The 27,997-nt window shown below is 58.0% G+C and overlaps 2 protein-coding genes across 3 annotated transcripts in view; one reads left to right on the top strand and one right to left on the bottom strand.

Moving 5' to 3' along the window:
* Positions 1 to 27,997, bottom strand: part of IFT140 (intraflagellar transport 140) — a 105,726-nt gene that overhangs the window by 22,259 nt on the left and 55,470 nt on the right. The gene's annotated exons all lie outside the window — the stretch shown is intronic.
* TMEM204 (transmembrane protein 204) lies at positions 6 to 27,988 on the top strand. Of its 2 annotated transcripts, XM_011957479.1 has the most exons (4): positions 6 to 114; positions 5,307 to 5,935; positions 13,440 to 13,595; positions 27,192 to 27,988. In XM_011957479.1, the coding sequence occupies exons 2-4, from the start codon at positions 5,656 to 5,658 to the stop codon at positions 27,434 to 27,436; spliced, it is 681 nt and encodes a 226-aa protein (XP_011812869.1). In that variant the 5' UTR covers positions 6 to 114; positions 5,307 to 5,655; the 3' UTR covers positions 27,437 to 27,988. The 2 variants fall into 2 exon arrangements, with proteins under 2 accessions (XP_011812869.1, XP_011812868.1); XM_011957478.1 differs by lacking the exon at positions 6 to 114 and having other exon boundaries at positions 4,938 to 5,935.

Here is a 27,997-nt window from a genome sequence, read left to right as displayed (position 1 = left end):
AGCCCACAGTCTTGGCAGGGCAGCAGCCCTGCAGCCTCCCTGCTGACACAGCCACAGGCCACTCTTAGGACTGGAGGGACCAGCTGCCCACAGAGCCCTGAGCCCGCTGTCCTGGTGAGTAAGAGGAGCCGGGGTGCGTGCAGTCGGGCATTTTCCTAATGGCCTTGCCCCCATGAGGAAGAAGGGCCCAGGAGGACATTCAGGGAGCCCAGTCCCACCATGGTGCCTCTGTCTCCAGGAGGTGTGGGCTACCCACATCTCAGGTTCCCCAGCTCCCATGGAATCACAGGGCAAATGGCTCCGAGATGGCAGCCCCGGGCAGGCTCAGCGCACTTGCGTCTGAGTCTGGGGGCTGGAGGCGGGTTCCTGGGACAGGCCCTGTGGTGGTGCCTGTGGCTGCAACGCTGCATAGCCAGGTGCCCGCTCCTGAAAGCCAGAGGGTACTTTGTGCCTGGTTTTACATGTACTGGGTGAATTCCATGGATGTGTTCCACCACCCAAGGACGCGGGCCGCGGAGGTGCGTGTGTCTGGGCAGCAACTGGCCCAGGCAGCCCTTGCTCGTAGGTTTACGTGGCCACACGTGCCAGCCCAGCCCAGGGCCCCTGCCGCGTGGCACAGTCATGCCTGGAGCCAGGAGAGGGTGTGTCCAAACCCACGGGCCAGGCCCTCGTGGGGGTGCCAAGCGTCTGGGGGGCCGGGAAGTGAGCCTGCCTCCCTGCCACTGCCATTTAGACCCATGGGTGTAAAACATGCGTGTCCTCTGATGGCCTCGCATGGGGCTCCTCGCAGCGCCTGGGTGTACCCACTGGCAGCTTCCTGGACACTCGGATGGCGCTGTGGTGAAGGTGACGCTGGGCGCGTGGGACCTCAGGGAGGTGCCCCAGGCAGCAGCGTCCTGATCTCTGATTCGCGCTCCTCAGTCCTTTGGCTTCAGAACTCCTGCCACCAAGAGCAGCGCAGGGAGAGGCCTGAGCACCTGGCCCACCTACCCCCCAGACTGTGCTGCCCTCGGTCCTCCAGAGCTCCAGGCAAGAAGTCACATCTTCACACTAAAACAGCAGAAAACCAAGGCTCATCTTTCTCCTCCATCCTGAGGTCCTGGGTAAGTCCAGGTGGAAGGACCCATGGGTGTAAAACTAGTTTATAAACGGCTCAGACACAGCTGCCCCATGCTGAGACATGCTTCAAGACTGGGGGTCCAGGGCTCCCCAAAACGCTGCTGGGCCTCACCTGTCAGCTAATGATGCATGTGGAGTGCAGGGGTCACATCCGAATCTCAAAAGAAACACTGTGTTCTCACCGCACAGCTTCCAGTCAGTTCTACAGATCGGAGGGAAGGGACGCCACAGCTCCTCCCAGACTTCTCATTTCTCTAGCATCTGGGTGATGGCGGCACTGGGGCCTCAGTGCGTGAGGCGTGATGGCTGCTTCATAAACAGCATGTTATGAGACACGCAGTCTTTTTTATTCTCCTGTCCCAAAAGATTTCACGACTGGAATCTTTTTTTTTTCCTTGAGACGGAGTCTCGCTCTGTCACCAGGCTGGAGTGCGGTGGCCGGATCTCAGTTCACTGCAAGCTCTGCCTCCTGAGCGATCCTCCTGCCTCAGCCTCCCGAGTAGTTGGGACTACAGGCACACGCCACCACACCCAGCTAATTTTTGTATTTTTAGTAGAGACGAGTTTCAGCATGTTGGCCAGAATGGTCTCGATCTCTTGACCTTGTGATCTGCTCACCTCGGTCTACCAAAGTGCTGGGATTCAGGCATGAGCCACCGCGCCCGGCCCGTAACTGGAATCTTTAAAAAATCTTCTGTTTGTGCACACGCTGTCCCCAGGCCCAGGTGTGGGGCTGGACAGGGCTAGGACCTGCCCCTATCTGCCAGGTGCGGCTCCTTTCCTCTCCCTTGTCCTGAAAACAACTGGTTCCTTCTGTCCACATCCAATTGCAGTGGAAAATCACAAACAAGCGGAGGAAACTGGCAGCCGACTCGGGGCTTAGCCGGGCTCCCCTGTGCTCTAAGCGCCCCATCTCCCCCATGTGGAGGCCGCCTGTGGGGAGCGGGAGAGAACCCGCAGGTCAGCCTTGGTTTTGCTCTGGCCCCCAGGGCCCATGTGTGACCGAGGACCCAGCCATCACACCATTAGATGGCTGCACTTCCATGTGTGACCGAGGACCCAGCCATCACACCATTAGATGCCTGCACTTCCATGCGTGACCGAGGACCCAGCCATCACACCATTAGATGCCTGCACTTCCATGTGCCCTGTCGCGGGCATTAAGTCTGCACCATGTGGGGCTTGGAGAAGCATGTGCTGGACGTGCGGCTGCCAGTGGAAGCTGGACACACCCTCCCACAGTCCCCTGCCTGCCAGGCCGAGACTGCGGGGAGAACCCATGGGAAGGGCGGTCGCAGACCGGCCAGAAGCGTCCAGACCCAGTCACTCTCTGCAAGCTCCTTCCACAGCCAGCCTCCTGCTCTGGCCACCAGCAAGGCACCAGCCCTGCGTGATTCCTGCCTCCTCTCTACAACGGCCGGCCAGGGCTCTCGGGACAACCTTGACTCCGGTGTGGGGTTCTGGGGTTTTGTGCATCTGACACAAATTCCAAGAAGTAAACACCCTCTTAGTTCCCATCCAAGTCTTGAGAATTTCCTGTTGTCCCGGCCGGTCTGTGGAGTCACCCACATCTGCACTTCATCAGCCCCGCAAAGCGCTGGAACCAGAAGCAGATGGGCAGCAGGGATGCAGCCTTCAAAGGGCCCTACAGAAGCTCTGCTGAGACCACCCTGTGTCAGGACGAGGGCGGCTTGACGATCGCGCTTGCCGAGGCCGCCCCCTCCCTCCATGTCCTTGTTCTGTGCTAGAGCTCCCGCTCTGTTGGGTTTGGGAGCTGCAGACACACATGCGGGAGTGGGCAGTGGGACTCCACTGTGACCAAGACCCCAAGCAACAGGAAGAGCAGGAGGACATGATGGGCTGGGGGGAAGCCCACGGCCCATCTGCGAGTCCCCTTAGTGGGAGTCGCCCCCGAGAGCCACAGAGCCTCCCAGGAGGGTTGCTCTTAATTTAAATGCCGCTCCCAGGCCTTCCGCCCTCCTGCGCCCAGCCTCCCATAGCACCAGGAGTTAGAAGCAGCACGATGGCTGAGGGCACAGGGACCTGGAACACCCCAGAAGTGCCAGGAGAGTGGGGGCCGATGCTGGCCTCTGCGAACCAGGACTTCCGGGGGTGTTGCCGCCGTGTGGGAGCACGGCCGTGGCCTCCTCCCCACTCAATCTGAGGAAAGGACCAGAGGGGGCCGCTGAGACAATCAAATGTGTCCTCTGGGCTCTGAAACCCAGCACTGGTTTTTTGTTGGAAGTTAGCCATTTGAAGACTCCCGAAAGATAAATGGTTTAGTTAATTAAGGAGGAAATAAATTCTTCCTCCATGGAAACTTTTGGGAAACTTCCCTTTCAAGGCACCGTTGTGCACTGTGTGCTTGGGAACACCGAGTGTTTGAGACACGGCACCCCCCGTCCACCTCCGAGGAGCAGGGTACAGGCAGGAAGGGCTGGGGACATCCCCCCGGGGCCTTCTGAGCCACCCAGGAGAGTGGGGGCTGCCAGCACCAACGTGCCCCGCATGCCCCATCCGGTTCCGGGGGCCAAGAACAGAAACAGAAACAGCAACTTTTCCCTGGGCACAAGCCAAGGAAGAAGAGAAAGCAGAAACCCGCCGGCCGCATCTGCAGCGAGCCCCCGGGGAAAACCCCACCACGGGTAACGTCCCTCAGGAAGCGAGTGGAGAAACGTCTCTCAGGACCCAGCACGCACCACGGGCTGGAGAGGACGGAGCTGCGGCCTTTCTGAACAGACACGGGGCGTGTGGGGAACCCTGCTTCACCTGTGGATATACAGAGCCGTACGCCAACGTGTGAACTGAGACTGCTCCCAGGAAATGGCAGCTCTCGGAACTGCCCTGAGCCAGGGCCCCACGCACGGGCAGTGCACGGACAGGAAACGGTCAAAGTTCTGCTGTTACCATGGGCTGGGAACAGGACTCTCTGTCCCAGCACTGTCTTGGGCGTGTGCCCGTGAACGGTTTGCATGGATGTGGGACACCTGCATTCACGAAGCTTTGGAGCCTGGGTGGGGTGGGAATCCCACGCCGGGTTTGGGGTCTCTGGAGATGGGACAGAGTATGAGACCCTCTCGCGGTGTCTGCCCAGCGGGGCAGAATAATGCTGAGCAGAATAGACGAAGACGCTTCCGAGCTCTCTGGCAGCATAAGCTCTGCCCGAGCGCCTGACCACTTACAAGGTGACCTGCCTAGTCCCGTCCCCAGCTGTGGGGGGTGACCGTTCCCATCAATAGCAGAGGTGGCCCAAGCCCCACGTGACATTCGCCGTGTCCCAGGCCCCACTGAGAGCCCCACCTGGCATATTCAGAATCCTACCCTTCTTGCCACCTGAGAATGACCTGGCCCCGAGGTCCTCCAAGTACAGGTCCCTGGCCCCACAGGTCTGGGTGGACTTGCTCCCTCCAGGCACACGGGTCTCTCCCCTTCCCAGCGATCCTGTGATATCTGCCCCCTTTTGAGGGCAGCATTCCGTGACGGGGGCAGGCCTGGAACATGGGGGCGGGGGGAGGCCTGTGGCACCTATGGTGCTGGGAACACGGGGGCGGGGGAGAGGTACCTATGGTCCTGGGGGTATCTATGGTCCCGGGGGCAACTGGACGGCTGGGGGTGTGAAGTCCCCAGGGTAGGCAACAATCCCCCAGTACCCACCAGCCTCCAGGTCCCGGGGGCCACCAGGGTCAAAAGCAACAGGCGAGACAAGGGGTCTGGCCCGTGCCCGGCATCCCTGGCCTGTCCTCTGGGACAGGAAGGTGGGGAGGGGCAGCAGGGGGTGGGCCTGGAGCAGGGCCTCAGAAGTCTCCCGGCCTTTCCCATCAGGAAGCACATCCTGTTGGTGTCTGGCTGCCGCGGCAGGGCCGCTATTTGTTGCGGTTGGCTACGCCCTCCAGCTCACCAAAAACAGCCTCAAAAACAACCATTTCCTCTCTGCTGAGAGCCAGGGAAGGCGAGCTCTGCGCACACGGGCGTCCCTGCAGCAGCCACTCGCTTTCCAGGACCAGCCAACTGCCCTGGAGGCATCTACACAGGGGCCCAGGCGGTAGAGAGGAGCTGTGAACCCGCTCCACGCCGGTCACCCTGCCTGGAGCCTGGTGCTCACGGCGGGCCGGTGCTAAGAAGCGTGGCCGGGGCTCGACTCCCACTGCTGCCGGCCTCCCGAGTGACTCTGTTTTCCACTGCTGCAGGCGAGAAGAGGCACGCACGGCGCAGGCCGGCCTCCGCTTCCCAGGAAGACGGCGCACTCCTGGCCCTGGGTTCTTGCTGCTGCCCACCCTCTCCTCCCTGGGATGGGCCCCGAGGCGAGCGGCTTCAGCACAGGCCTGGCCCTGCTCCAGGTGCAGGAAGGAGGATAAGGCCGGGCCGAGAGGTGGCTCACCTGGCCCGTCGCATGGGCCTATGCCCGCGCCGCCCCGAGGATGAGCGGTGATGTCCTCTAGCCGCCCCTAGCAGCGTCGGCTCTCCCTGGACCCTGGACGTGCGGCTGCGAACTGGGACTTGGCTTTCTCTGGATAAGTGGCGGCACTGGCGTCAGCGATGACCGTGCAGAGACTTGTGGCTGCGGCCGTGCTGGTGGCCCTGGTCTCACTCATCCTCAACAACGTGGCGGCCTTCACCTCCAACTGGGTGTGCCAGACGCTGGAGGACGGGCGCAGGCGCAGCGTGGGGCTATGGAGGTCCTGCTGGCTGGTGGACAGGGCCCGGGGAGGGCCGAGCCCTGGGGCCAGGACTAGCCAGGTGGACGCACGTGACTGTGAGGCGCTGGGCTGGGGCTCCGAGGCGGCCGGCTTCCAGGAGTCCCGAGGCACCGTCAAACGTAAGTCCACTTGTTTTCCTGATGCCTTCAGCGTGGCCGAGGCTCGAGGGCACACAGGAGATGCCAGGCACAGATCTGATGAGCGGGTGGGGAGGCCTGGCCCCTGCTCTGCCCCGAGTGTGGCCTCTGCATGGGCAGGAGCGGGCACTGGGTCTCCCAGGGAACCAGGCCCCATAGCCCCGTCTCCCTGGCCAGTGGCAGCCCCACATACCCCTCCTGCTCAGTGCAGAATCTGCCTCCAGCTCTTTTACACAGGAATTCATCTCAGGCATTTGGGTGGCCTCTCTGCCGTTACGCATAGTTAAGAGACGGGTATATTAATCAAATCAAGGAAAGGCATTTTTCCTTGGTTGAAAACAATTATTATGGCTGGGCACGGTGGCTCATATCTGTAATCCTAGCACTTTGAGAGGCCGAGGCGAGAGGATTGCTTGAGGCCAAGAGTTCAAGACCAACCTAGCCAACATAGTAAGAGACCCTGTCTCTAAAAATTAAAAACAAAAAAACAACAAAAAAAAAACTGTTTCTTTACTCATGAGTAAAATGAACAAGAAATGAGTAAAATAAACAGAAGTTTAAAAATGCACGGGTGAGTTCTGGCTTTGTTCTCACAGTTGTTGGGGTCTTTGAGGCGGAGAGCGGCAGAAGGAGATCCCAGGGATGGGTTTCAGATGGGACACTGGAAAGGAGACGGACAGGGAGGCTGGGACACTCGGAAGGGGACAGGGATGCTGAGTGGTTGCGGAGGAGAGGAAGGGGCTCAGAATGATGCCACCACGCTGTGGGGTTTGAGTGGCAGGTGTGGGGCTGCATACATAGGAAGGCGCTTACAGCCACGGTCATCTCAGCAGTCACGGCCTGGGGACGCAAGTCTCCCAACTCTCTAAAACTGCTGGCAAGGTTTTGACTCGCAGACACCCCAAGTCTCTGCTGCAGAGCGTCACAGGCTCAGGGCTGAACGCACCTTCTGCTCTGAAAATAATGCTAGTCTCTGAGGCAGTGCCTCCGCTCTAGGCTCTGGAGGGAGTCCCAGAGTCCTGGGGTAACGCATACCACATGTGCCTCAACCACACAGCTCCATCCCCAACCTGCCGCACTCAGAACCCTCAGCGGGGAACGCCATCCCCATTTCACAGGCAAAGAAACCGAGGCTTTGCAGAAGGCATGTGACTAGGATGAGGTCCCATGAAGGAATTCAGCGCCCTTCTGTCCACTCGAAGGCCCTCAGCTGCGCTGCACAGCCTGGACTAGGCACCTCCTCTCACGTCCTTCACCAGCAGGGACCAACAGCCGTCTTTTATTTATTTATTTATTTTTGAGACAGAGTCTCGCTCTGTCACCCAGGCTGGAGCGCTGTGGCCAGATCTCAGCTCACTGCAAGCTCCGCCTCCCGGGTTCACGCCATTCTCCTGCCTCAGCCTCCCCGGTAGCTGGGACTACAGGCGCCGCCACCTCGCCCGGCTAGTTTTTTGTGTTTTTTGGTAGAGACGGGGTTTCACCGTGTTAGCCAGGATGGTCTCAATCTCCTGACCTCGTGATCCGCCCATCTCGGCCTCCCAAAGTGCTGGGATTACAGGCTTGAGCCACTGCGCCCGGCCAACAGCCGTCTTTTAAAAAGATCAAAGCCTATGAATAACTTCAAAGCTTCCACCGACTCTCAGAACCCGGTGTCCTGTGGAAAGCCCGAGACTTGGGTCTCTGCGTGACTCAGGCCAGGCGCCCTTCTTCCAGACTCTGCCTGCTCTGCTGAAGGAGCTACAGCCCCGTTACTGTGCTGAGCCTCTCGCGGGGGGCAGCGGTTTCGCAGGCCCTGGAGGTGGGGCCGGGTGTTTGTGTGCTTTGGGACCATCACAGGCATCCAGCCCACAGAGCACCCCCGGCCGGGGGAGGGAGTTCCCTGCCGGCCCTTGGCTGCCGCTCTGCACCTCCAGGCCTCCTAACTGCTGCCACCAACACCCACATGTGGCCCAGGCAGCCCAGTCTCAGGGCAGTTGGGAGCCTTGGCGCCCCTCCCTGTTGCTACCTCTTGCATTCCTCCAGTCACAGGGCCGCGTGTAGCCTCTGGGGCATTGTTTGCATCTGTCCCAGGTCCCCGGCTGTCCACTTGCTTAGGCCTGGTCACCTCAGGCCAGCAGGACACACGAGCCCCTCACAGAGCCCCCTGGACAGCCTCCTGCTCACCTGCCTGTGTCTACTGCTCCTCCCTGAGCCCTGGTCAGCCCCTTGGACAATATTTACAATACCCTCCTGCAACTTGCATGGCATCTGCAGGTGGCTGACCCTCAGCGAACCTGAGCAGCGAAGGTTTGCCCACATGAGGGAAGCGTCATGGAAGCTCCTTGTGAACGAGACTCAGTTCAGGAAAAGGAACAGGCTCGATGGGTAACTTTTCTTTAATTTTTAAATTTATTTTGAGACGGAGTCTTGCTCTGTCACCCAGGCTGGAGTGCAGCCACCACATCCCCCAAGGCCCCAAGACAGGGACGCACCCAGCATCTCCCTTGGCCATGCTGGTGTCTTCCTCCTGCCTCTCTCGCCTTCACCTTCACCAACGTCCATCTGCACTGGTGCCCACCTCTCCAAGCCCACGTGTTGTTCTCCCACGGGGTGGCCCCTCTGTCCACACAGCCCAGCAACATTTGCTGCCCCCACTCACGTGCACCCGTGTCCCCAACCTGGTGAGGGGCTGCTACCTGCCACCACCGCACATCAAGCCAGCCTTCCTGCAAAATCCTGCCCCATAACCTAGGTGGGCCTGGAAGTAAGCCCCGGAGAGGGGCAGCAGCTCTAGCCTGGCCACCCCACTGAGTCCGGCCAGCTCCTAGCATCTTCCTTCATGCCTCGGCCAGTGTTCCTTGTAAAATCACCCAGCACGCATGATGGGCTGCGACCCTCTGTGCTGTGAGGCTGGGTGCTGGTTTGCTCACAATTCCATCCCGAGAACCAGTCTAGGGTCGGGCTGGGGCAAGCCAGGGAAGGCACCGTCACACCGCGTGTCTCCTCACGCAGGCCAGGGAAAACAATGTCACACCGCGTGCCTCCTCACGCAGGCCAGGCCATCCTCGGGGTTTCCGGATGTCGCTGAGGTCTGCGTGGATGTCTCCGGATGGCTCTGTGCCCCGAGGCCCTGCCCCATGGAACACACGGAGTCAAAATCATCCAGCGCTTGTCACTTGCAAACATCAGCAGGGGCCTGCCTGAGGGATGGGAGATGCGCCCCGGACATCCTGAACTCTGGTCAGGGCAAACAGGGCTGGGCCCAGGGCAGAGGGGCCTGGTCTCGACTTCATCCAGGTTCAGGCCCTCCTGTGGCCCCGCCTGGGGTGTTCTGTGGCCTGTGGTGCATGGGACTTTCATTACGGATCAGGGGCTGTCTTTCCCTGTGAGGAGCTTGGGGGACCAGGGAGGCCTGAGGTCCACCTCACATGCCATATCCAGCGCGGGTCTCAATTTCTGCTCCTCACTTCGTCTTGTTTTGGACATTTACTTCATCGCTCTGTGTTTCGAGCGTTCTGTCAGGCATCTGCAACAAGGTGGCTCGGCAACAGATGACAGTAGGATTGAATCTTGAGGCAGGTGAGCTGGAGCCTGGCGCTAAAGGGGAGCCCACCCCTCTCTCCGGTGGCTCCATGTATCTCCGTCACCACGCACGCCCCACCACACGTCAAATGGGCACGTAAGACCCTGCCTGAGTACAGGTGGAGGACAGAGCTCCCGGGCTTCAACCCTGCTTGGCCAGGACCCAGATGAACCACGTTCTGACCAACATCTTTAAAAGTCAGAGGCTACGACGTGGGGCCACACACACAGGCAGTACCACAGGAACCCGTAACACGCCCGAGCTGTGAACGCCAGCTCTAAACAGCTTTCTTGGGGCAGGCGGGAGCGTGGCTCAGACAGGAAGGCTCAGTCAGGAGTGCCTCCTTCCTGGCAGGGCGGTGGGTCTGTGGGTACCGGTACCGCTATGGTGAGCCACGCACCCTGAGGACTCGGAGGCTGCACAGTGGCTTGTGGGGCGTGGCTGCTGCACAGAGCCCCTGCCATGGTGTGTGGCACAGGACTGTGCCTGGAGCTGCCAGGAAGGAAGGCTGGGAGGCCAGGGGCTGAGGGCGGGAGGACAGGTCAGGGTGCGTCTGCACATTCCCAGCTCCCAGGAGCCTCGGTCCCTCAGCCTCACCACAACGACGTGTGCAGCTGTGCCTGGTGCTCAGGCCCACCTCGGTCAGCCATTCCGGGCTACGATCCTCCCGGGGCAGCCCTGCCCCCTCCTCCCCTTCATTCCGGTCTTTCCTCCCCTCCAGGGCAGAGCTCAGAGCCCTGGGCTGGGAATCTGAGCTGCTCCTCTCTCGAACATAACCTGCTTGATGTTTTAATGCCTCCCTCATTTTTCAATGTTTAGAGAAGCAGAGGCTTCTGGACGGAAATCATTGCCAAGACAGTTAAGAGCAAAGATGGCACAGCACCGTGCCACAGATCCCGCTGGAAGGGGCCTCCAGAGCTCACACACATCCCTAACGCGTGGACAGGATGCCCTCAAAATGCAGGCCTCGCTCCGGTCCCTGCAGGCTGCACATGGTCACTGGTCGGGGCTGGCTGTGGAGCCCGCGGGAGCAGTCAGGAAAGTCCTGCCAGTCGGCTGGGGCAGTGTGTGCCTGAACCCTGGCTTCTGCTGGTCCTACCTGCAGAGGCCCTGGGGCAGGTGAGAAACCCAGGGCAAAGGCACCTCAGGCCTCACCAAGCTGCACAGTGCCACGCCGCCCCACGCCTCAGGCCTCACCAAGCTGCACAGTGCCACGCCGCCCCACACCTCGGGCCTCACCAAGCTGCACAGTACCAACACCGCCCCACACCTCGGGCCTCAACAAGTCGCACAGTACCAATACCGCCCCACACCTCGGGCCTCACCAAGCTGCACAGCGCCACGCCGCCCCATGCCTTGGGCCTCACCAAGCCACACTGTGTCAATGTCGCCCCATGCCTTGGGCCCCAGCAAGCCACACAGTGCCAAGGCCACCCTATGCCTTGGGCCTCAGCAAGCCACACGGTGCCAGGTTGAGGTCAAGCACATCTCTGCCGTCCTCTGGCATTTCCAGTGCTCTGGGCTCTGCCCCTTCCTCCAAGCACTCTGGCCCCCGGCTGCCTGTGCCCGCGCTGAGCCAGGTCCTCACCTGCTGCCAGGCTTTCCCGCTCTCCCTGCGGGGGACCCTTGGCCACCAGGCTGGCTCTCAGCCCCCGCGTCTGTTTCTTCTTTTGAGAGAACCTTGCGGGAGCGCTATGGTTTCTAACTCTGCAGTTACTTTAAAGATGAAAGAACGTGAGCTCTCAGTTACGTGGCAGTGACGCTCAAGGGGGCGTCTGTTTCGCTGCGAGAAAAATGAGTGAGCAGAAGCCGCTGCCGCTTCCCACTGCCCTGTCAGTGGTGCCCACCTGTCTGCGGGCTGGCAGTGCGTTCGGCTCTCCCCCTTGCTGGCGGAAGCCTCATGGTGCCATGTACCAGCTGCTCAGACTCCTTAGCAGCCTGGGGGCCCCGGTGCCCCAGGGTCCTTCATGCCTCCACTCCCTGTGCAGTGCCCTCACGCCCTGGAGGCCTCAGGGCTGGGGGTGCCACCCAGGCTGTAGCGGGCACGCTGGAAAAGCCTGGCACCCAGGAAGGAGAGCTCCCTCCGCCCCGAGTGACAGGAGGGGCGCTGCGGGGGGAAGCAGCCTGAAATACAGTGGGTAGGATGGGGGCCCTCCGTGGCGAGGAGCAGTGCGCCTCCAGGGACACCGGGATGCTGAAAGCCTAGACAGACCATCCCAGACACCAGCTCAGCCGGGAGCCAGGGTCCGATGTGAGTGCTGGGGCAGCGCCCAGCCCAAGGGCCAGGTGGGAAGCAGATGCCTTGGCTCTGGAGTTTTGAGGTTATTCTGTGACTCCAGACTGCATTTCAATAAATGTTGAGGTTGAACCATGTGGAACTGCTAGTACTGGCTATAGTGGTTCCAATGGATACTTCCAACCACGTAAACACTCGCGGAGTAAAGCAGCCTGCACCTCCCTCCACCCCGAGCCTTGATGCCAGCGTGCCTGCCCCGTGCATGCGTGAACCTCGACAGCCTCCCCTGCCGGGCTGGCTTCCCACAGGCACCCTCTGAGGAGGCAGCTTGAGGATCTCCCCATCCCCCTCTCGGCCTCCGCCCAGGACACACAGCAGTCACCCTAGAGGCCGGCACCTTCAGGACTCGGGAGATTCTGCTGCTCCTTCACTTCTGGTGTCTGTGATGGATGCGGGCACGGGGACCTGCTCCTGATTGGCGAGGCTGTTTCCCTCTTAGACTCCTGCATCAGTTACCTGAAGAGTGCCCTGAAATTTCAAGGCAAGCCGTTTAAAAAGGTGCAACTGTTTGCAACGACTTAGCTTTGGGAATCGAATTTCAAGTTGGGGACTCCGTGGGGCTGTTGTTTCACGTGCAGCCCGACTCTGGGCTGAGTGTCCATCAGCACACACACTGTTTGCTCTGCAGCACGCGGCGGCTCTGGGAACACACTGCTTCACTATCACCTCATTTGGGCCTCTGTGTAAGGTTTTATTTGTGGGAGAACATTTCTCTGCTACAGAAATGTGACAAGCCCTGGTCCCCGAGGGCAACAAATGCACCTCCCTCTAAGGTTCACCCACAGATGGCTCCGTCTTCCCCTGACCACGCGTCCATATGCCCTGGCTCCTGCAACCAGGGTATAGGTGGGGGACAGAGAAGGCTAGGCGCAGACCTACTGTGAGTGGGGAAGCAGGTCCTGACTTTAGCCGCTGAGTGAAGGATTTGTGGCAGGAGGTATATGGCGTGGGGGTGCCCGGGCCCCAGGGGGTGAGAGGGTCAGGTGGGGGACACTGGTTCAGACCCACGTCCGACCCCTGCTCAGCTCCTTGCTGGTTATGAGGGGCCCAGATGAGCTGCTTCTCCTCGGGCCCAAGTCCCCCAGCTGCTGGGAGGAGGAAACACAACCGTGGGCCGCCTGGGGGTGGGAAGCTGACCACGCAGGACAGCAGCCCCGAGGAGCCGGCCCCACGGAGGCTCCGGTCAGGCAGCACCCTTGTCTTGGATGCTGTGAGTTTAGTGAGGGGCCTGTGAGGCAGACAGGGAAGCCGGTGTCGCTGGTGGGGCTTCCCTTTCCCACCTCCACCCCTATGCTAGCGCCTTCAAGGGTCAAGTCAAGCAGAGAGGAACAGCTGTCTCAGGAAGACAGAAACAGCAGCGTAGCGCCCGTCCCTGCAGGGATACGACCACTGCAGCCAGGCCCGGCGGCTGGGATGCACCCTTCCGATCAGGAAGACATGGGACCCAGGGCTTGCAGGCAGGTGAGGGGGAGGACGTGATGCTTCCGGAAGGCTCTGCCCAGAGGAGGCACGGCCTGTGCTGACTGTCCTTGCCAAGTTAAACAGAGACCATGAAAGTGGTGTGACGGCCGGCGTGGCCTGTGGAGCCCACCTGCACTCACCACTGTCTCTCTGTTCTTGGCCTACAGTGCAGTTCGACATGATGCGTGCCTGCAACCTGGTGGCCACGGCCGCGCTCACCGCAGGCCAGCTCACCTTCATCCTGGGGCTGGTGGGCCTGCCCCTGCTGTCACCCGACGCCCCGTGCTGGGAGGAGGCCATGGCCGCCGCGTTCCAACTGGCAAGTAAGTACCCGGGCGGGCGGGGCCACCACGTCCTTGCCCCCTGTGGCCTTCCGGTGTCACGGGAGGGTTCTGGGGCCTTGGGTGGCCTGGGGGGAAGCTGCAGGCCGTACCTCTCAATGTGTGGCCACAGACCACTGAGAAGCCCCACGGGGCATCCTCCCTCTCCACGGGCTGCTGTGGGCAAGAATGATGAATGCCAGAAACACACCCAGGCCAAGGAGCAGGGAGGCCGCCGCCACCTGGCGCGGCCCGGCATGTCTGTCATGCCCTTTTCCACTTTAAAGGCCGAGGCGCTTTGCTTTCCTGAGTCTGTGGGGTCTGACTGCTGACTGGCCCTTGTGCAGCCCACATGGGGTGGCCTGGGTCCTGCCCCTTCCTCAGTGCTGAGGCAGCTGGCGGGGAGCAGCCCCTGGGCAGAGGCAGAAGGGCCCATGCCTGGCCCCGCCCTGTGCCCCTTCCCAGCTAAGAGGCCTAGAGCAGGTCAGGCCTAGCGAGGCCAAGGCCTGTGCTCTGTTATAAACGCAGCTTCCTAGGACCCGCGTGGGGTCAGCACAGGCCCTTTCCATGAGCGGGACAAGACAGAGTGAGGAGAACACGCTAGCACGTTCTACACAGCCTGAGCCGACGGTGAGGGGCCTGCACGAGCACACGCCAGGCGCCTGGCTCGGACACAGATGCAGACGGCACGACCATCACGAGGACCCTGGCTTCCCTAAGCCGCCATGCGAGTGGGGGAGGAGGCCCGGCCTTGCAGGCGAGGGGGCCATCGCTGCTCAGAGCCTCCTCTCAATGCTCTAGACCCAACGCCCTGGGACAGAGCTTGAGAAGACCTGGCGTCACAGAGGGTGACAGTGATGAGGTCGTCGTAAATGACCTATGGAATGGTCCTGCGGTGTTCTAGACAAGTGGTGGAGCCACAGCAGTGTCCAGCCACGACCCCCAGCGACCCGAGGGGCTCTGCCGGTCTTCTGTGGCTGACTGAGAGGTGTGAGGACAGCGGGCACCTGCGGCAGGCTCAGGTCTCCTGCTGCTCACTGGGACAGGTCAGCCTGGTGACCGCAGAGACAGGGACACAAAGAAAGCGAGCACGTCAGCCCATGGCTGAGCGTGGCCAGCACGGAGCTGCCCGCACCCTCCTCCTCCTCCTCCTCCTCGGGGCCAGTGCAGCATTCTGCAGGTTGCCCTGCAGCTCCCACAGAGGAAGTGGCAGGAAGTCCAGAGTGAATCATTCTAGGAATAATGATCCTGGGCCCTTATCTTTCTTGAGAAATACAATTTCCAGAATGAGGCTGACAGACTGCGGGGGCAGGTATTCCTGCGCTGGGAAGTGCCCCGGGCGAGTCAGGCCGGGCTCTCTGGGCGCTATTAATAGCATGGTGTGGCCCTGGGCAAGTCACTTCCCCTGGCGGACAGGGGCGGGACGGGAGGGTGCCTGCAGGCTTCAGTGGAAGAGCACAGGGCGTGGAGCCCGGAACTGGAGCTGCGTCTTGTCTCCATCACCATCCACGTGGGGTCGGGCGGATTACTGAGCTAACATGAGCCTCTGCGTGCCCAATTTCGAAAAGGGTAATTCTGCCCCCACCCAGCTGATTGTAAAAACGAACGAGACAGGCACGTGGGACGGAGGACTGACTCTGCCTCCTCCCCTCCTGCATGACTGCAGGGAAAACACGAGACTCTCAACGAGGTGCCCAGGCTAGGAAGGCTCCCACGGGGCCCTGTGCTGACCCGAGGGTCATAAAACAGAGAAGTGGTTTTCCTGCCTCACTGAAACGGCCAGGCTCTACCACGTGCACAGACTGGCAACCCCGGGGCTTAAAGAAGGAAATGGAAGATTTTGAAAATGTAATTGGAAATGCTGGGTCCGAATAAAGATATTTTAGTGGCATACAGAAAGCAAAAGCAATAGTTTTTGATTCTGAAAATAACTCCTTCGAGTAGGATAACCCAATGGATCACTACATTTTTTTTTTTTTTTTTGAGATGGAGTCTTGCTCTGTCGCCCAGGCTGGAGTGCAGTGGCGCAATCTCTGCTCACTGCAACCTCTGCCTCCTGGGTTCAAGCGATTCTCCTGCCTCAGCCTCCCGTGTAGCTGGGATTACAGGTATGCGCCACCATGCCCCGCTAATTTTTCTGTTTTTAGTAGAGACAGGGTTTTACCATGTTGGTCTGGCTGGTCTTGAACTCCTGACCTCAGGTGATCCACCTGCCTCAGCCTCCCAAAGTGCTAGAATTACAGACGTGTGCCACTGCGCCCAGCCAGATCACTGCATTTCTTTTTCTTTTTTTTCTTTTTTTGAGATGGAGTCTCACTCTGTGGCCTAGGCTGGAGTGCAGTGGCGCGATCTCAGCTCACTGCAAGCTCCGCCTCCCGGGTTCACACCGTTCTCCTGCCTCAGCCTCCCGAGTAGCTGGGACTACCGGCGCCCGCCACCATGCCTGGCTAATTTTTTGTATTTTTAGTAGAGATGGGGTTTCACCGTGTTAGCCAGGATGGTCTCCATCTCCTGACCTCGTGATCCGCCCGCCTCGGCCTCCCAAAGTGCTGGGATTACAGGCGTGAGCCCCCGCGCCCAGCCCAGATCACTGCATTTCTTAATAAATCTCCTTGACACTCTTGTTTGGAATTATCAGGACTACTGTCGATTTGGCATGTTGAAAATGGCAGCTCACTTCCTACAAAATCTTATTTCAGGACGAGACAGTGTTTCCAAACTTATTTTAAAAACTCACACACGGGGGCAAGCAGCCTGATGGACTACACTGAGCTGCCTTGCAGCACCCCCGGGGGAAGGGCTGGAGGCTTTCGGAGGCCTGTCCTGGTCAGGAGGGGTGGTGGCGGGGGAGGGACTGTGCTCCAGCACAACTTCTGACAAGGTTGGACCAGGCTCTGTTCAACAACCGCCAGAACAGCGGGCACCAGGGCGAGGGCCAGCAGCACCAAGAGGGCCCTTGGTGTTCTGGCAGCTTCTCTTGCCCCCACAGGCCGCCTCTCCCCCTCAGTGTCCAACCATCACCCCTAACGGGTCTGTTTTGCCCAAAAAGGAAATGCATTTTGGCCCTGTTTAGACTTGTTTCATTGACAAACAGGACAGAGAGTAGCTATGTGCCTTTCTTCTATCATGCTGCTAATTTTAGAGTCGGGTTTTTTTCCTGTGCTCGCGTCTGTTTTAAACAGTCAGGGAGAGACTGAAGGGCGCCAGGATGTCCTGTCACAGGACAAGGAAACGCCTGCTATTACCTGTTATGCAAGTGAACCTCGATCTCAGGGCTTGGCAGAGGTGGGGCGGGCAGTGAGGAGAGAAGATGCTCATGAAAGGAGGAAAAGTACATGGAATAATGGGGAGGCTGGAACACCCTCGAAAGCCAGAGTGCAACACACTGAAAGGAGGGCTGCTCGTCAGCTCGAGAGAGAGGTGACAGGGCCTGTGCTTTTGCTCTCACTCCATAAATGTTTCTGGGCCCAGCGCCATGCTCAGCATGACGCCTGGGTCTGCAAAGGGACCACCCTCCTCGCCCCTCAAGGCTCCCTCTTCCCTGCTCTGACACCCAGAGAGAGCAGCTGAGGGAACCCACTGTCCTGGCTTGGTGGCCACCACCCTTGGCATTCTATTCAGAGCTTGTGTTCTGCTCACTCCACAGACCCCTTGATTCTCCCCCCTCCTCCTCATGGCCTCTTCTCTCTGCACTGCACCTCTGTTCTTTCACGGTCTGTGGTCTTGTTGATTTGTGCAGATAGGCACGGGCAGAGAGGGAAAGGAGTATTGAAGGGGGAAACGTCATTACGGCCTCTGATGGCTGCGGCCATGGCGTGACCCTGGCACCTGATGCCTGAGCAGCACAAGGCTGAGGGTGACTTCTGCAGGCAGCCTAGGCTGGGAGGCTCCCTGGCACAATCAGGTACCTGAGGATGCCCCGAGCCCTCAGGGGTTTCCTGGCTGGAGCGCTGGCTGGTTCTGCGGGAGCCCAGAGCAGGTGGCCTGGGTTCTGCTCCTGGCTCTGCCCCTGGTTAGCCGTGAGTCCCTGGATTAGCCCCCGTTCCCCTGGTGTGATCTGTGCAGTGGAGAGTGGCCGCTCCAGCCCACAGATGTGCCGTCGTCAGCAATGCTCGCAGCTGTTACTCCAGCGTCTCTCTAAAGCCCTGCTGGGTAACATGCACGCTGAGAAGCTTCAGGCCCCAAGCGCAGCCCACATGCCCCCTGGTGCAGCACCTGTGATCCCCACCTAGGCCTGTCCCCCTCCGGGGGGCAAACTGTCCTCTTGGCAAGAACGCCGCCAGGATCCATTCATGGAGCAGGGCCCTCCCGCCCGCAGCTCTGGCTTTCACACGGGGCCTGGGCCTCAGGGTCTGCTGTCCTGTCCTGTCCTGCCCTGAGCCTGAAGAGAACACTTTGTGGTGGTTCGATCTAGCGGCCCGGCAGAGCTCTGTACTTGGGTTGAGTTGTATCTTCAAAGGGCAACTCCTCAGCCATCGCTGGAGCCCCAGAGCAGCTGCTGTCTTACCAGGGCCAGCATGAGGAGGTCGTGGCCACACATTGGGGTCAAGCCAGTGAAGTCCCCACTGTCCCCCAGTCGGTGCTCACACGACACTCCCTGTGTCTGTGTGGGAACCTGTGGCATCTCTGCTGTAAGTGTGCTGGGCTTGGCTGGGTTTCTCCGTGTTTTGTTGCCAGTGGGATGGGTGTGACGCCGAAGGCTTCTCGCCTGCTTCTTCCTCGAAACAATCCCTCTTCCCCCCGACTCCGCATTACCTTGTAATTTGTATAAATGACTTCCGATCCTTTTCGCAAAACGGTGGCATATAACCCCAAATTCCCCGAGCATGACATCGGGGCACCAGAAGGACCCTAGAAAGGGCGCCCTGGACGGCACTGGCCCGTCCCGATGCCCCGTGGCATGCAGAGAAGCTGCCGTGTAGAAGTCAGCTTAGTGTTTTATTCTGAGCTGCCTTCACAACGGCATTCAGGTCTTCCTGGAGACACTGACTTCATCAGCCCTCAAATGGTCAGCAGGGTTGATGGTCACTCACTGACCTGGAATCTTGCTCGCTGCTGAGAAAGTCTGCTGTTTTCCTGGACTTGGGAATCTTCTCGTGGAAATACACACTTTCTTGTTCTTTACAATAACCTGGTTCTTTGTTTGGTCTGGATTATTTGTTTATTTGAGACAGGGTCTCACTCCGATGCCCAGCCTGGAGTTCAGTGGTGCAATCTGGGTTCAATATAAGTTCCGCCTCCCGGGTTCAAGTGATTCTCCTGCCTCAGCCTCCCGATTAGCTGGGACTACAGGCATGAGCCACCACGCCCAGTTAATTTTGTATTTTTGTTAGAGATGGGGTTTCACCATGTTGGCCAGGCTGTTCTCGAACTCCTGACCTCAGGTGATCCACCCATCTCGGCCTCCCACAGTGCTGGGATTACAGGCATGAGTCACTGCGTCCGGCAAATCATCTATTTATTTCTTAAAACATAGATGGGGTCTTGCCATGTTGCCCAGGCTGGTCTCACACGCCTGGGCTCAAGTGATCCTCCTGCTTCAGGCTCTCAAAGTGCTAGGATGAAGGCGTGGGCCACTGCAGTCAGCCTGGTCCCGACAGCTCACTTGCCTGTCTTTGGTGCCCACTCCCCAGGCATCAGTTTGTGTCCCCTTCGTCGCTTCTTTCCCTTCCAGCTTCGGCTCTTGAGAGCTTTGGAGCCTCTCGTTCTTCCCTCCCAGGGCCTCTCCCTCTAGAGAGGGTTGTTTGGGTCACCGTCATCTTGTTGCTCACAGGTGGGAAACACCAGCCCCCACCAGGGCCTTGAGGTGGCCAGGCAGCCGTCTGCTCCGCACAGATTCTCTTTAGAGCCAACTGCACCCAGTTTGCTAGCTCTGCAGCTGTCCGAAGAGCATCAGGGGTCAGCCCCGGGGTCTTTCCACTCTGCCACCTGCGTGCCTGTGTGACAGCCATTCCAAAAGGAAGGCCTGTGACAGAAGCTGAAGCCCCAAGAAGCCGCAGGAAGGAAGGGAGAGGGGAAAGGCTGGCTGGGCCGCGGAGCTGTAATTCACACCGTCCGGGCGGCTCACAGGAAGAGGCTGTTTGCTTTGGCAACACAACGTCATGAAATGGAATTGACTCCATGGGCAGAATTTCGTGTTTGCTAAAACTCTTCCCTTACATTTGTTTCTAGACAAACTGATGAACATCACTGAAAAGTTTTGGGGGAAAATTCTTCAGGAAACAGGACAATGAGGAGAGAGGGAATCTTAATATAAAGACAGTGTAAGAGAGGAAAACTCAGAGGTTTAGGGCCAGCCCCAGCCCTGTCTCCTTCCACCCCTTCCTATCTCCCCCATGCAGGGGAGTGGAAAGGACAGAAGTAAAAGGCTAACTGGACTTCGGAACAGCATCCACGGCACAGTGTGATTATGCAGCTGACTCAGTCACCTTCTTACCGCGTCTGGAGGCCAAGGTTAGAGCAGCGCAGTGAGGTGTGTGGCTACGGGTGCCTCTGCACTTCGTGTATTTGTTAGCTTTTTACTACTGACACGTGGAACACGCGGAAGGTTCCCTCATGCCAAGCATCTGTTCGTGACATAAACCTTTCTCCGTCAGGGTAGGGTCTGGACCACCGTCCTCCGCAGGAGCCACCGGCGCTCTCCAGCAGTGGTGCCCCTGCCTGCTCTGGTGCTAGCAAGAGGGCAATGTCCCCTTTTCACAGCATGCCTAGGGCTGCTCAGGTTCATGAGGTTTGGGGCCTGGTGGTGCCCCCTGGTCTCACTCGTGTCCGAGAGCACTGTTTTAACCTTACAAACCCCTCTCTATCTAGATGTGCTCTAAACGGAACGAAAGACAGACAAAAGCCGACACTGGTCTTCACATAGAAGTCAAGTAAATGCAAAATTTCAGCCTTTTTTTCACACAAGGTACAGACCTAGAATTTTCCCTTCTGCTTCTGTGGTGATAAAAATGCCAAGTAAGCTACAGCCCTGGAGCTGTGCCACTAGCGAGCAAAGCGCAGCTCCCAGAACGAAGCTCCCAGAACGAAGCTCCCAGAACGCGGCTCCCAGAACGAAGCTCCCAGAACGAAGCTCCCAGAACGCGGCTCCCAGAACGAAGCTCCCAGAATGAGGTTCCCAGAACGCGGCTCCCAGAATGAAGCTCCCAGAACGCAGCTCCCAGAACGCGGCCCCCAGAATGAGGCTCCCAGAACGCAGCTCCCAGAACATGGCTCCCACCAGCGAGCGAAGTGCGACTCCCAGAACATGGCTCCCAGAACGCGGCTCCCAGAACTCGACTCCCAGAATACGGCTCCAGACGCACCTTGGGTGCTTTTCTTTATTTTTTTATTTTTATTTTTTTTTTAGATGGAGTTTCGCTCTTGTTGCCCAGGCTGGAGTGCAGTGGCACAGTCTCGGCTCACCGCAAGCTCCACCTCCCGGGTTCAAGCGACTCTCCTGCCTCAGCCTCTTGAGTAGCTGGGATTACAGGCGCCCGCCACCACGCCTGGCTAGTTTTTGTACCTTTAGTAGAGATGGGGTTTCACTATGTTGGCCAGGCTGGTCTGGAACTCCTGACCTCAGGTGATCCACCGCCTCGGCCTCCCTAAGTGGTAGGATTACAGGTGTGAGGCACGGCGCCCGGCCACTTGTTGCTAGAGTCTCAAGAAACAGCTTTCTAGACTCACGACTCTGGGGTGGGCCTGCCCTGCTCCCTCCTGCTTTGTGATGGTCCCTGCCTGTTAGGCTTCTTGTTTACACCTGATCTGCCACCTTGACGACTTTTCCACTCATACTTTTAGGATGTGGGGGCCATGTCCAGGTCATGTGTGGACATGTGAACTCATACTTCTTTAATCAGTTTATCTATATTCTGAGTCTTTTCTTCTTTTTCTTCTTCCCTTTTTTGTCTCCCAGGCTGAGTACAATGGTGCAATCACAGCTCACTGCGGACTCGACCTCCTGGGCTCAGCCTCCTGAATAGCTGAGGCTATAGGTGTGCACCACCATGCCTGGCTAATTATTTGTATCTTTTTGTAGAGGCAGGGTCTCACTATGTTGCCCAGGCTGGTCTCAAATTCCTGGGCTCAAGCAATCTATCCACCTTGGCCTCCCAAAGTGCTGGCATTACAGGCTTCAGCCACCGCCCCCAGCCCCTTGGTCTTATATATTTAGAAACAGCGTTCTTGGAAGCAGACAGATGTTCTGAGGCCTGAGTGTGTGTTTATGGTAAGCAACACAGCCAGTCATGGGCAGGGAGGTCATACATGGATTAGAATGCTCGACCCACTCTAATGCTCTCAACGACGCATTTTCAAAAGCTATGACACTGATCTTAAGAAAATAAGTAAAACTCCATTGTTACAAAAAGCACTTAAAGTAAATAACAATAAAACAACAGTTCAGGAAGCAGCCTGGGACGCTGGCCAGTGCCAGGCAGGCAGAGGGGCTTTGCAGGTGGGCCTCGAGGGACCCGACACCTCAGGGCTGGGACGGCGCCACAGCTAGAGCCCCCAGCAGGCTGCCTCAGGGGCAGAATGCCGCACTCGGTGCTGCCCACCCGCTCTGTGATGTGCTCCACGGTTTAGTCTTACAGCTGGAGCCCCGGCGGGCTGCCTCAGGGCAGGAGGCCGCACTCAGTGCAGCCCACCTGCTCTGTGATGTGCTCCATGGTTTAGTCTTTCCACTTTTAACTGAGAGTCTGGAGAGCCTTCCCCGCAAGCTTGACCCTCCAGGCAGGGCAAGGCCCTGCCAAATGCCACCCTCTGGGGACAACGAGATTAATGACTCCCCCATCTCTCTCAAAGGAATGCCAGTCCCCCAGGGACAAGTCAAGAGCGCCCTAGCCGTCTCTGCGGCTGACGCTAACCCTAGTCCCCGGCGTGCCAGTGGCAGCTGAACAGGCCCGCTAAGTACAGGGCCACGTAGCCAATGCCAGTGGGTCCTTGCGAATCATGAGCATTAGAAAGCACCAGTGTCGCGGCATCCACGTGTTCTGGCCAAAGGGTCCCGTCCCTCTGAGGGGTGTTGGTCACTGAAATGCCGAGGCTGCTGTCCCTCCTCGCCTTTCCCGCAGGTCCACACTGCATTCTATTCTGTTTCATGTCTACTTTGATTTCCTCAAATGATTCACGCAACAAGTAATTGTGGAGCGACTCCTGGGAAGCTGTGGTCAATAATGGGGCAAGTTCTGGCCCCAGGGAGCCTGCTCTATGGCGGGGGACAGCGGCCAGGGCCACCCATGAGTAAAGACACAATGACCACAGCTGGCAGGGGGGCAGGTGCAACTCTAAGCCGAGGCCCGAAGGATCAGAAGCAGGAGGGGCCCCTCCTCCCTGGGGCCAGTCAGGCCGGGGACAGTGGCGCAAGGAGAAGCCCAGAGTAGGTGGACCTGGTGACTCAGAGGGGTGGAAAGGGCCAGTGTGACCACAGGTGGCAGAGGGGCAGCCGCAGGTATCAGGGGAGATCCTAAGGCAATGGGAACCACAAGGGTGCTGAGTGCTGGGGAGACAGGATGTGAGTTTGATAAAGATCAGGGTGCAGACCGGGCGCAGTGGCTCCAGCCTGTAATCCCAGCACTTTGGGAGGCCGAGACGGGCAGATCACGAGGTCAGGAGATCGAGACCATCCTGGCTAACCCAGTGAAACCCCGTCTCTACTAAAAAATACAAAAATCTAGCCAGGCAAGGTGGCAGGCGCCTGTAGTCCCAGCTACTCGGAAGGCTGAGGCAGGAGAATGGCGTAAACCCGGGAGGCGGAGCTTGCAGTGAGCTGAGATCCGGCCACTGCACTCCAGCCTGGGCGACAGAGCGAGACTCCGTCTCAAAAAAAAAAAAAAAGAACAAAGATCAGGGCGCAGCGGTGGAGGGAGGGCCGCCTGCATCAATGTCCCCAGCAAGGTCACCCAGCACAGCCGTAGACACCTTGAAACACCCAGCACATCCCTCACTGTCAAACCCAACTTCGGGACGTGCTTGTTCATGGAAGAGCCTAGGATCCGCGGCACTTCAATCTTCTACTGTGCTTTGTTGGGAGCTACCTGTACAAAGGAGGCCACACCACACGCGCGTGGTCCGGCAGACCCGGCAAGATCAACTCTGCGAGGCCTCCTCCCCAGGCTGGTTGCCCCATGTTTCCTTAGAGCTTTCTTCCCAAGGTTTTCCTAGAAAGCCACTGTGAAGCTGAGCTGTGCACTCAGAAGCCTCCCGCGTGTGTCCCTGGTGACGTCCCCAGGCCTCCCCCTGGTGGTGTGTGGCCCACGCCATCCCCCTGCACGCCCCTCCTCCCCACTGGACCACTGTCTACTGCTGGGCCGTCCAGAGCACGTCTGCCCCTGGGGTGCGTGCTCTGAGGGCGGCTGACCCGGGGCCTCGCCGTGCAGAGCGTGGTCCACTCGCCCTCCCGGGAGCAGGGCTGTGGGTCCCAGGGCAGCAGCGGCTTCCAGAGCAGCCAGCGCCAGCGCAATCCTGGGCGAGGGCAGCCCCTCCGCTCATGGCCGCACCAGTCGGTGCTTCTCCCTTTCTCATTTTTCTCAGTCCAGGAAGTGAGTGCATCTTATCTATTCCAAAAGGCTTAGGGTCAGCCCTCCGGATTGAGTTCTCATCCCTCACACTTCTTCAATGATGGGATCTCCAGGTCCCCTCTGTATGAAAACTGACCCCCATGACAACCACAGACGGTGAGGGAGGTTGACCCTGGAAGCCATGGGGGGCCCAATCCCTTTCCACTGTTCTATTTGGATGAATGATGTGTGGAACTGGAGGCCACATAGATTTTAAACATATTTCTGTGACACCTGCAAGTAGAAAGGAAGCCTGGTAAGGGGGAGAAACAGGCTCTGGTCACGGTGGGCTGGAGCCTGATGAAGGCCAGCTGCTGCCGGCATAACCTCCTCCCGCCCTCCAGCATCGCCCCCTGCTGGGCCGGGACTCTCCCCAAGGCTCCCACTGCAGCTGCCAAGAGCGCCCCACCCTTCCCGCTCGCCTCTGTCCCAGGTGTCCTGAGCTCTCCACTGTGCGTGCCCTGCCTCCAGGGCCACCTCCTCTGAGCCCTGACGCAAGCACAACCCATCCCCCACTGGCAGAAAGTACCAGACACTGTGAACACGAGAGGACACTGTTCAAAGTGCTCTCATTTTCATCACACACAACACAGGCTCATTCCTTCACCCAGTAACACAAGCACTGATACCACATGATCGCGAGCAGAGGGCACATTCCACACTGGTAGAAATGCCAGAAGTTTCCTTTGTTAGTTTTCCATTACAAATAAAATGCTTTTTTTTTTTTGAAAGGGAGTCTTGCTCTGTCACCTCCCAGGCTGGAGTGCAGTGGCTTGATCTCAGCTCACTGCAACGTCTGCCTCCTGGGTTCAAGCAATTCTCTGCCTCAGTCTCCTGAGTAGCCGGGACTACAGGCATGTGCCACCATGCCTCGCTAATTTTTATTTTTTGTATTTTTAATAGAGATGGGGTTTCACCATCTTGACCAGGCCGGTCTTGAACTCCTGACCTCGTGATCCACCCGTTTCAGCCTCCCAAAGTGCTGGGATTACAGGCGTGAGCCACTGTGCCTTGTCTAGAATGTTATTTTTAATAAAACAGAAGTGTCCAGGAGCTACCCACGTATAAAAAGCTCCATGAAGTATTATAAACAATGAACACAGAAACCAGTCACTGTCATTGTTCAGGACAAAATGGAGATAGATAAATGCTGAATTTACACTTTCTGGAGGGTACAGTGATGATGAGAAGATAATGCTTGTGTTTTAGGAAAAACAAGGCTGGTTACCCATCTCACTCTCTGTCTCTCCTTCCCTATGCCTCTGTCTCTGTGTCTCTGTCTCCATCTGTCTCTGTGTCTGTCTCTCTGTATCTCTCTTGGTCTCTGTCTCTGTGTCTCCGTCTCTGTCTCTCTGTGTCTCTGTCCCTGTGTCTGTTTCTCTCCCGTCCTCTCTCGATGCTGGGGCCACACAGGGCAGGATATGATTTGGTTTCCTGAGGAATGCAGGGGAGATGGTTGGGAGTGGAGAGACTGGCGTGAACAGACGCACAGGTGTCAACATGCAGGCCAGGTGGAGGGACAGCAGTGGGGCTCGGCATGGCCAGAGCCCAGGGAGGGACATGGACAAGTCCCCCATGGGCAAGAGGGGCTGGAGAGTTTAATCTGGACCAGTATGAGTTACGGAGAGTCTCTGGCACTTTGGGTACAAGAAACAGATTCACTCAGGTCATTGTAACAGAGAGGGAGGGGTGCTGGGTGGGCAGAAGTGGGACCTGGGCTAAAGGCTGGCTGGAGGCCCCATGGCCTGCAGGAAAATCTGTGGCTGTAGGGGATGAGGAGGGGCAGGGCCACATGGATGGCTCTCCTTCATCCCAGAGCCTATGTTTCCAGCTGGATTAGGACACCCAGCTCCATCGGTGCAGCCACAGTATCCTGTTATCCTAGCTGGCAGATTCCAGGCATGAAACCCTGATTTTCCTGTTGTAAGAACTAAAAAAGTCTTTGGAGCTCCTTAAAGATAAAAATATAAGTGACTGTGGTATCAGCAACTAACTAGACGGGAATAAGCTGAGCCAACCGAGGGTTGCTCATGGCCCACCTCTCCTTCTCTGGTTTCAGGCTCTGGAAAGAGGGGAAAGTATGGAAGGAAAATCCGCCAGGCAGGAGGGAGGGTCTAGAACGAGAAGCACTGACTTTGAGGGAAGACACCAGATATAGCCAAGGAGCCCTAGACAAGGCACTGGCCCCATCTCTGCCCTGCTTGAGCCGCAGATTCCAGGCCATCTGCAGTTCCCAAAGCAAAGGCCAAGAGCGAGAAACTGTCAGGAGCACAGCTCTGGGCGCGATGAGCAGCAAACTGACCTGTTTCCAGATAAGACTTAGAAAATATCTTTTTACTTTCACTTTGAACGAATTAAGCATTTACAAAAGTCAGAGATGGATTTAACACAAAATTACTGCTGAGTTTGGGGGGCTAGAAAAGGCCCCCCCAGGTTGGTGTTGCAAGCATCAGTGCTGACCTGAAGGAAAGGTCACAGGAGCAGCATGCCAGGACAGAATTAAACAGACACACACCACCCTCCACAGCCGCTAGGGCCTAAAGTCCTAAGAGCCACAGAAGGGCTAATACAAGGTGGCTCAGGCCGGGCGCGGTGGCTCACGCCTGTAATCCCAGCACTTTGGGAGGCCGAGGTGGGCAGATCACGAGGTCAGGAGATCGAGACCATCCTGGCTAACACGGTGAAACCCCGTCTCTACTAAAAATACAAAAAAATTAGCCGGGCATGGTGGCGGACGCCTGTAGTCCCAGCTACTCAGGAGGCTGAGGCAGGAGAATGGCATGAACCCGGGAGGCGGAGCTTGCAGTGAGCTGAGATCGCGCCACTGCACTCCAGCCTGGGTGACAGAGCGAGACTCCGTCTCAAAAAAAAAAAAAAAAAAAAACAAGGTGGCTCAACACCGGGGCGGCTGCCCCATAAAGCAAAAACCTGCTTTAGGACAGAGGACTGGGGAAGGGTAAAGCAGGCTGGAACCTGCTTTAGGACAGAGGGCTGGGGAAGGAGTGGAACCTGCCTTCCTCTCAGATAAGGCCTCTCAACCCTTCTCTCTCATCTGCAGGTTTTGTCCTGGTTATCGGGCTGGTGACTTTCTACAGAATTGGCCCATACACCAACCTGTCCTGGTCCTGCTACCTGAACATTGGTGCCTGCCTTCTGGCCACGCTGGCAGCAGCCATGCTCATCTGGAACATTCTCCACAAGAGGGAGGACTGCATGGCGCCCCGAGTGATTGTCATCAGCCGCTCCCTGACGGCGCGCTTTCGCCGTGGGTTGGACAATGACTACGTGGAGTCACCATGCTGAGTCGCCCTTCTCAGGACTCCATCGACATGCACCTGCTATCATGGAAAGCCTGGAAACCAAGGGACTCCACCACCAAGTCACTTCCCCTGCTTGTGCAGAGGCATGGGATAAGTCTGGGTGACCTCTGTGCCATGCGTGTGAGATGCATGTGTGTTTACTGTTATGTCGGTCATATGTCTATACATGCTGTGGGCCAACCTCGTTTGCCTCCAGCTTTCCTGGTTAGCGCAACGTGGCTCCATGGCCACACACGCTTCAGGGTGGAGGCTGGAAGCTGAGACACAGGTTAGGTGGCGTGAGGCTGCCCTGCGCTCCGCTTTGCTTTGGGATTAATTTATTCTGCATCTGCTGAGAGGGGCACCCCAGTCATGTCTTACACTTTGTAAAGCAGACCAACAAGGAAAATTTTCTTAAAATATTCACAATATTCCTTGAGTGAGTCAGAATCTATAGCCGGCTAGTGATGGTTTCAGACAGAATCGTGTTCGTGCCTGTTTTGCTTGATTCCTTTCCTAAGTTAAATAAATGCAAGTCTCTGAACTCTGTCTATAACTTGTGTTC

Source organism: Colobus angolensis, unplaced genomic scaffold, assembly GCF_000951035.1.
Source record: "Colobus angolensis palliatus isolate OR3802 unplaced genomic scaffold, Cang.pa_1.0 Scaffold443, whole genome shotgun sequence".
Lineage (NCBI taxonomy): Eukaryota > Metazoa > Chordata > Mammalia > Primates > Cercopithecidae > Colobus > Colobus angolensis.
Note: the sequence above shows the minus strand (reverse complement) of the source record. Positions and strands in the feature narration are given on the sequence as shown.

What these genes read in the sequence shown, in the direction of transcription:
- TMEM204 (XM_011957479.1), top strand. Translation starts at nt 5,656, where the DNA reads ATGACCGTGCAGAGACTTGTGGCTGCGGCCGTGCTGGTGGCCCTGGTC. An exon ending in GTCCCGAGGCACCGTCAAAC is followed by an intron (nt 5,936 to 13,439) that starts GTAAGTCCACTT and finishes CTTGGCCTACAG; the next exon opens with TGCAGTTCGACATGATGCGT. An exon ending in CGCCGCGTTCCAACTGGCAA is followed by an intron (nt 13,596 to 27,191) that starts GTAAGTACCCGG and finishes TCTCATCTGCAG; the next exon opens with GTTTTGTCCTGGTTATCGGG.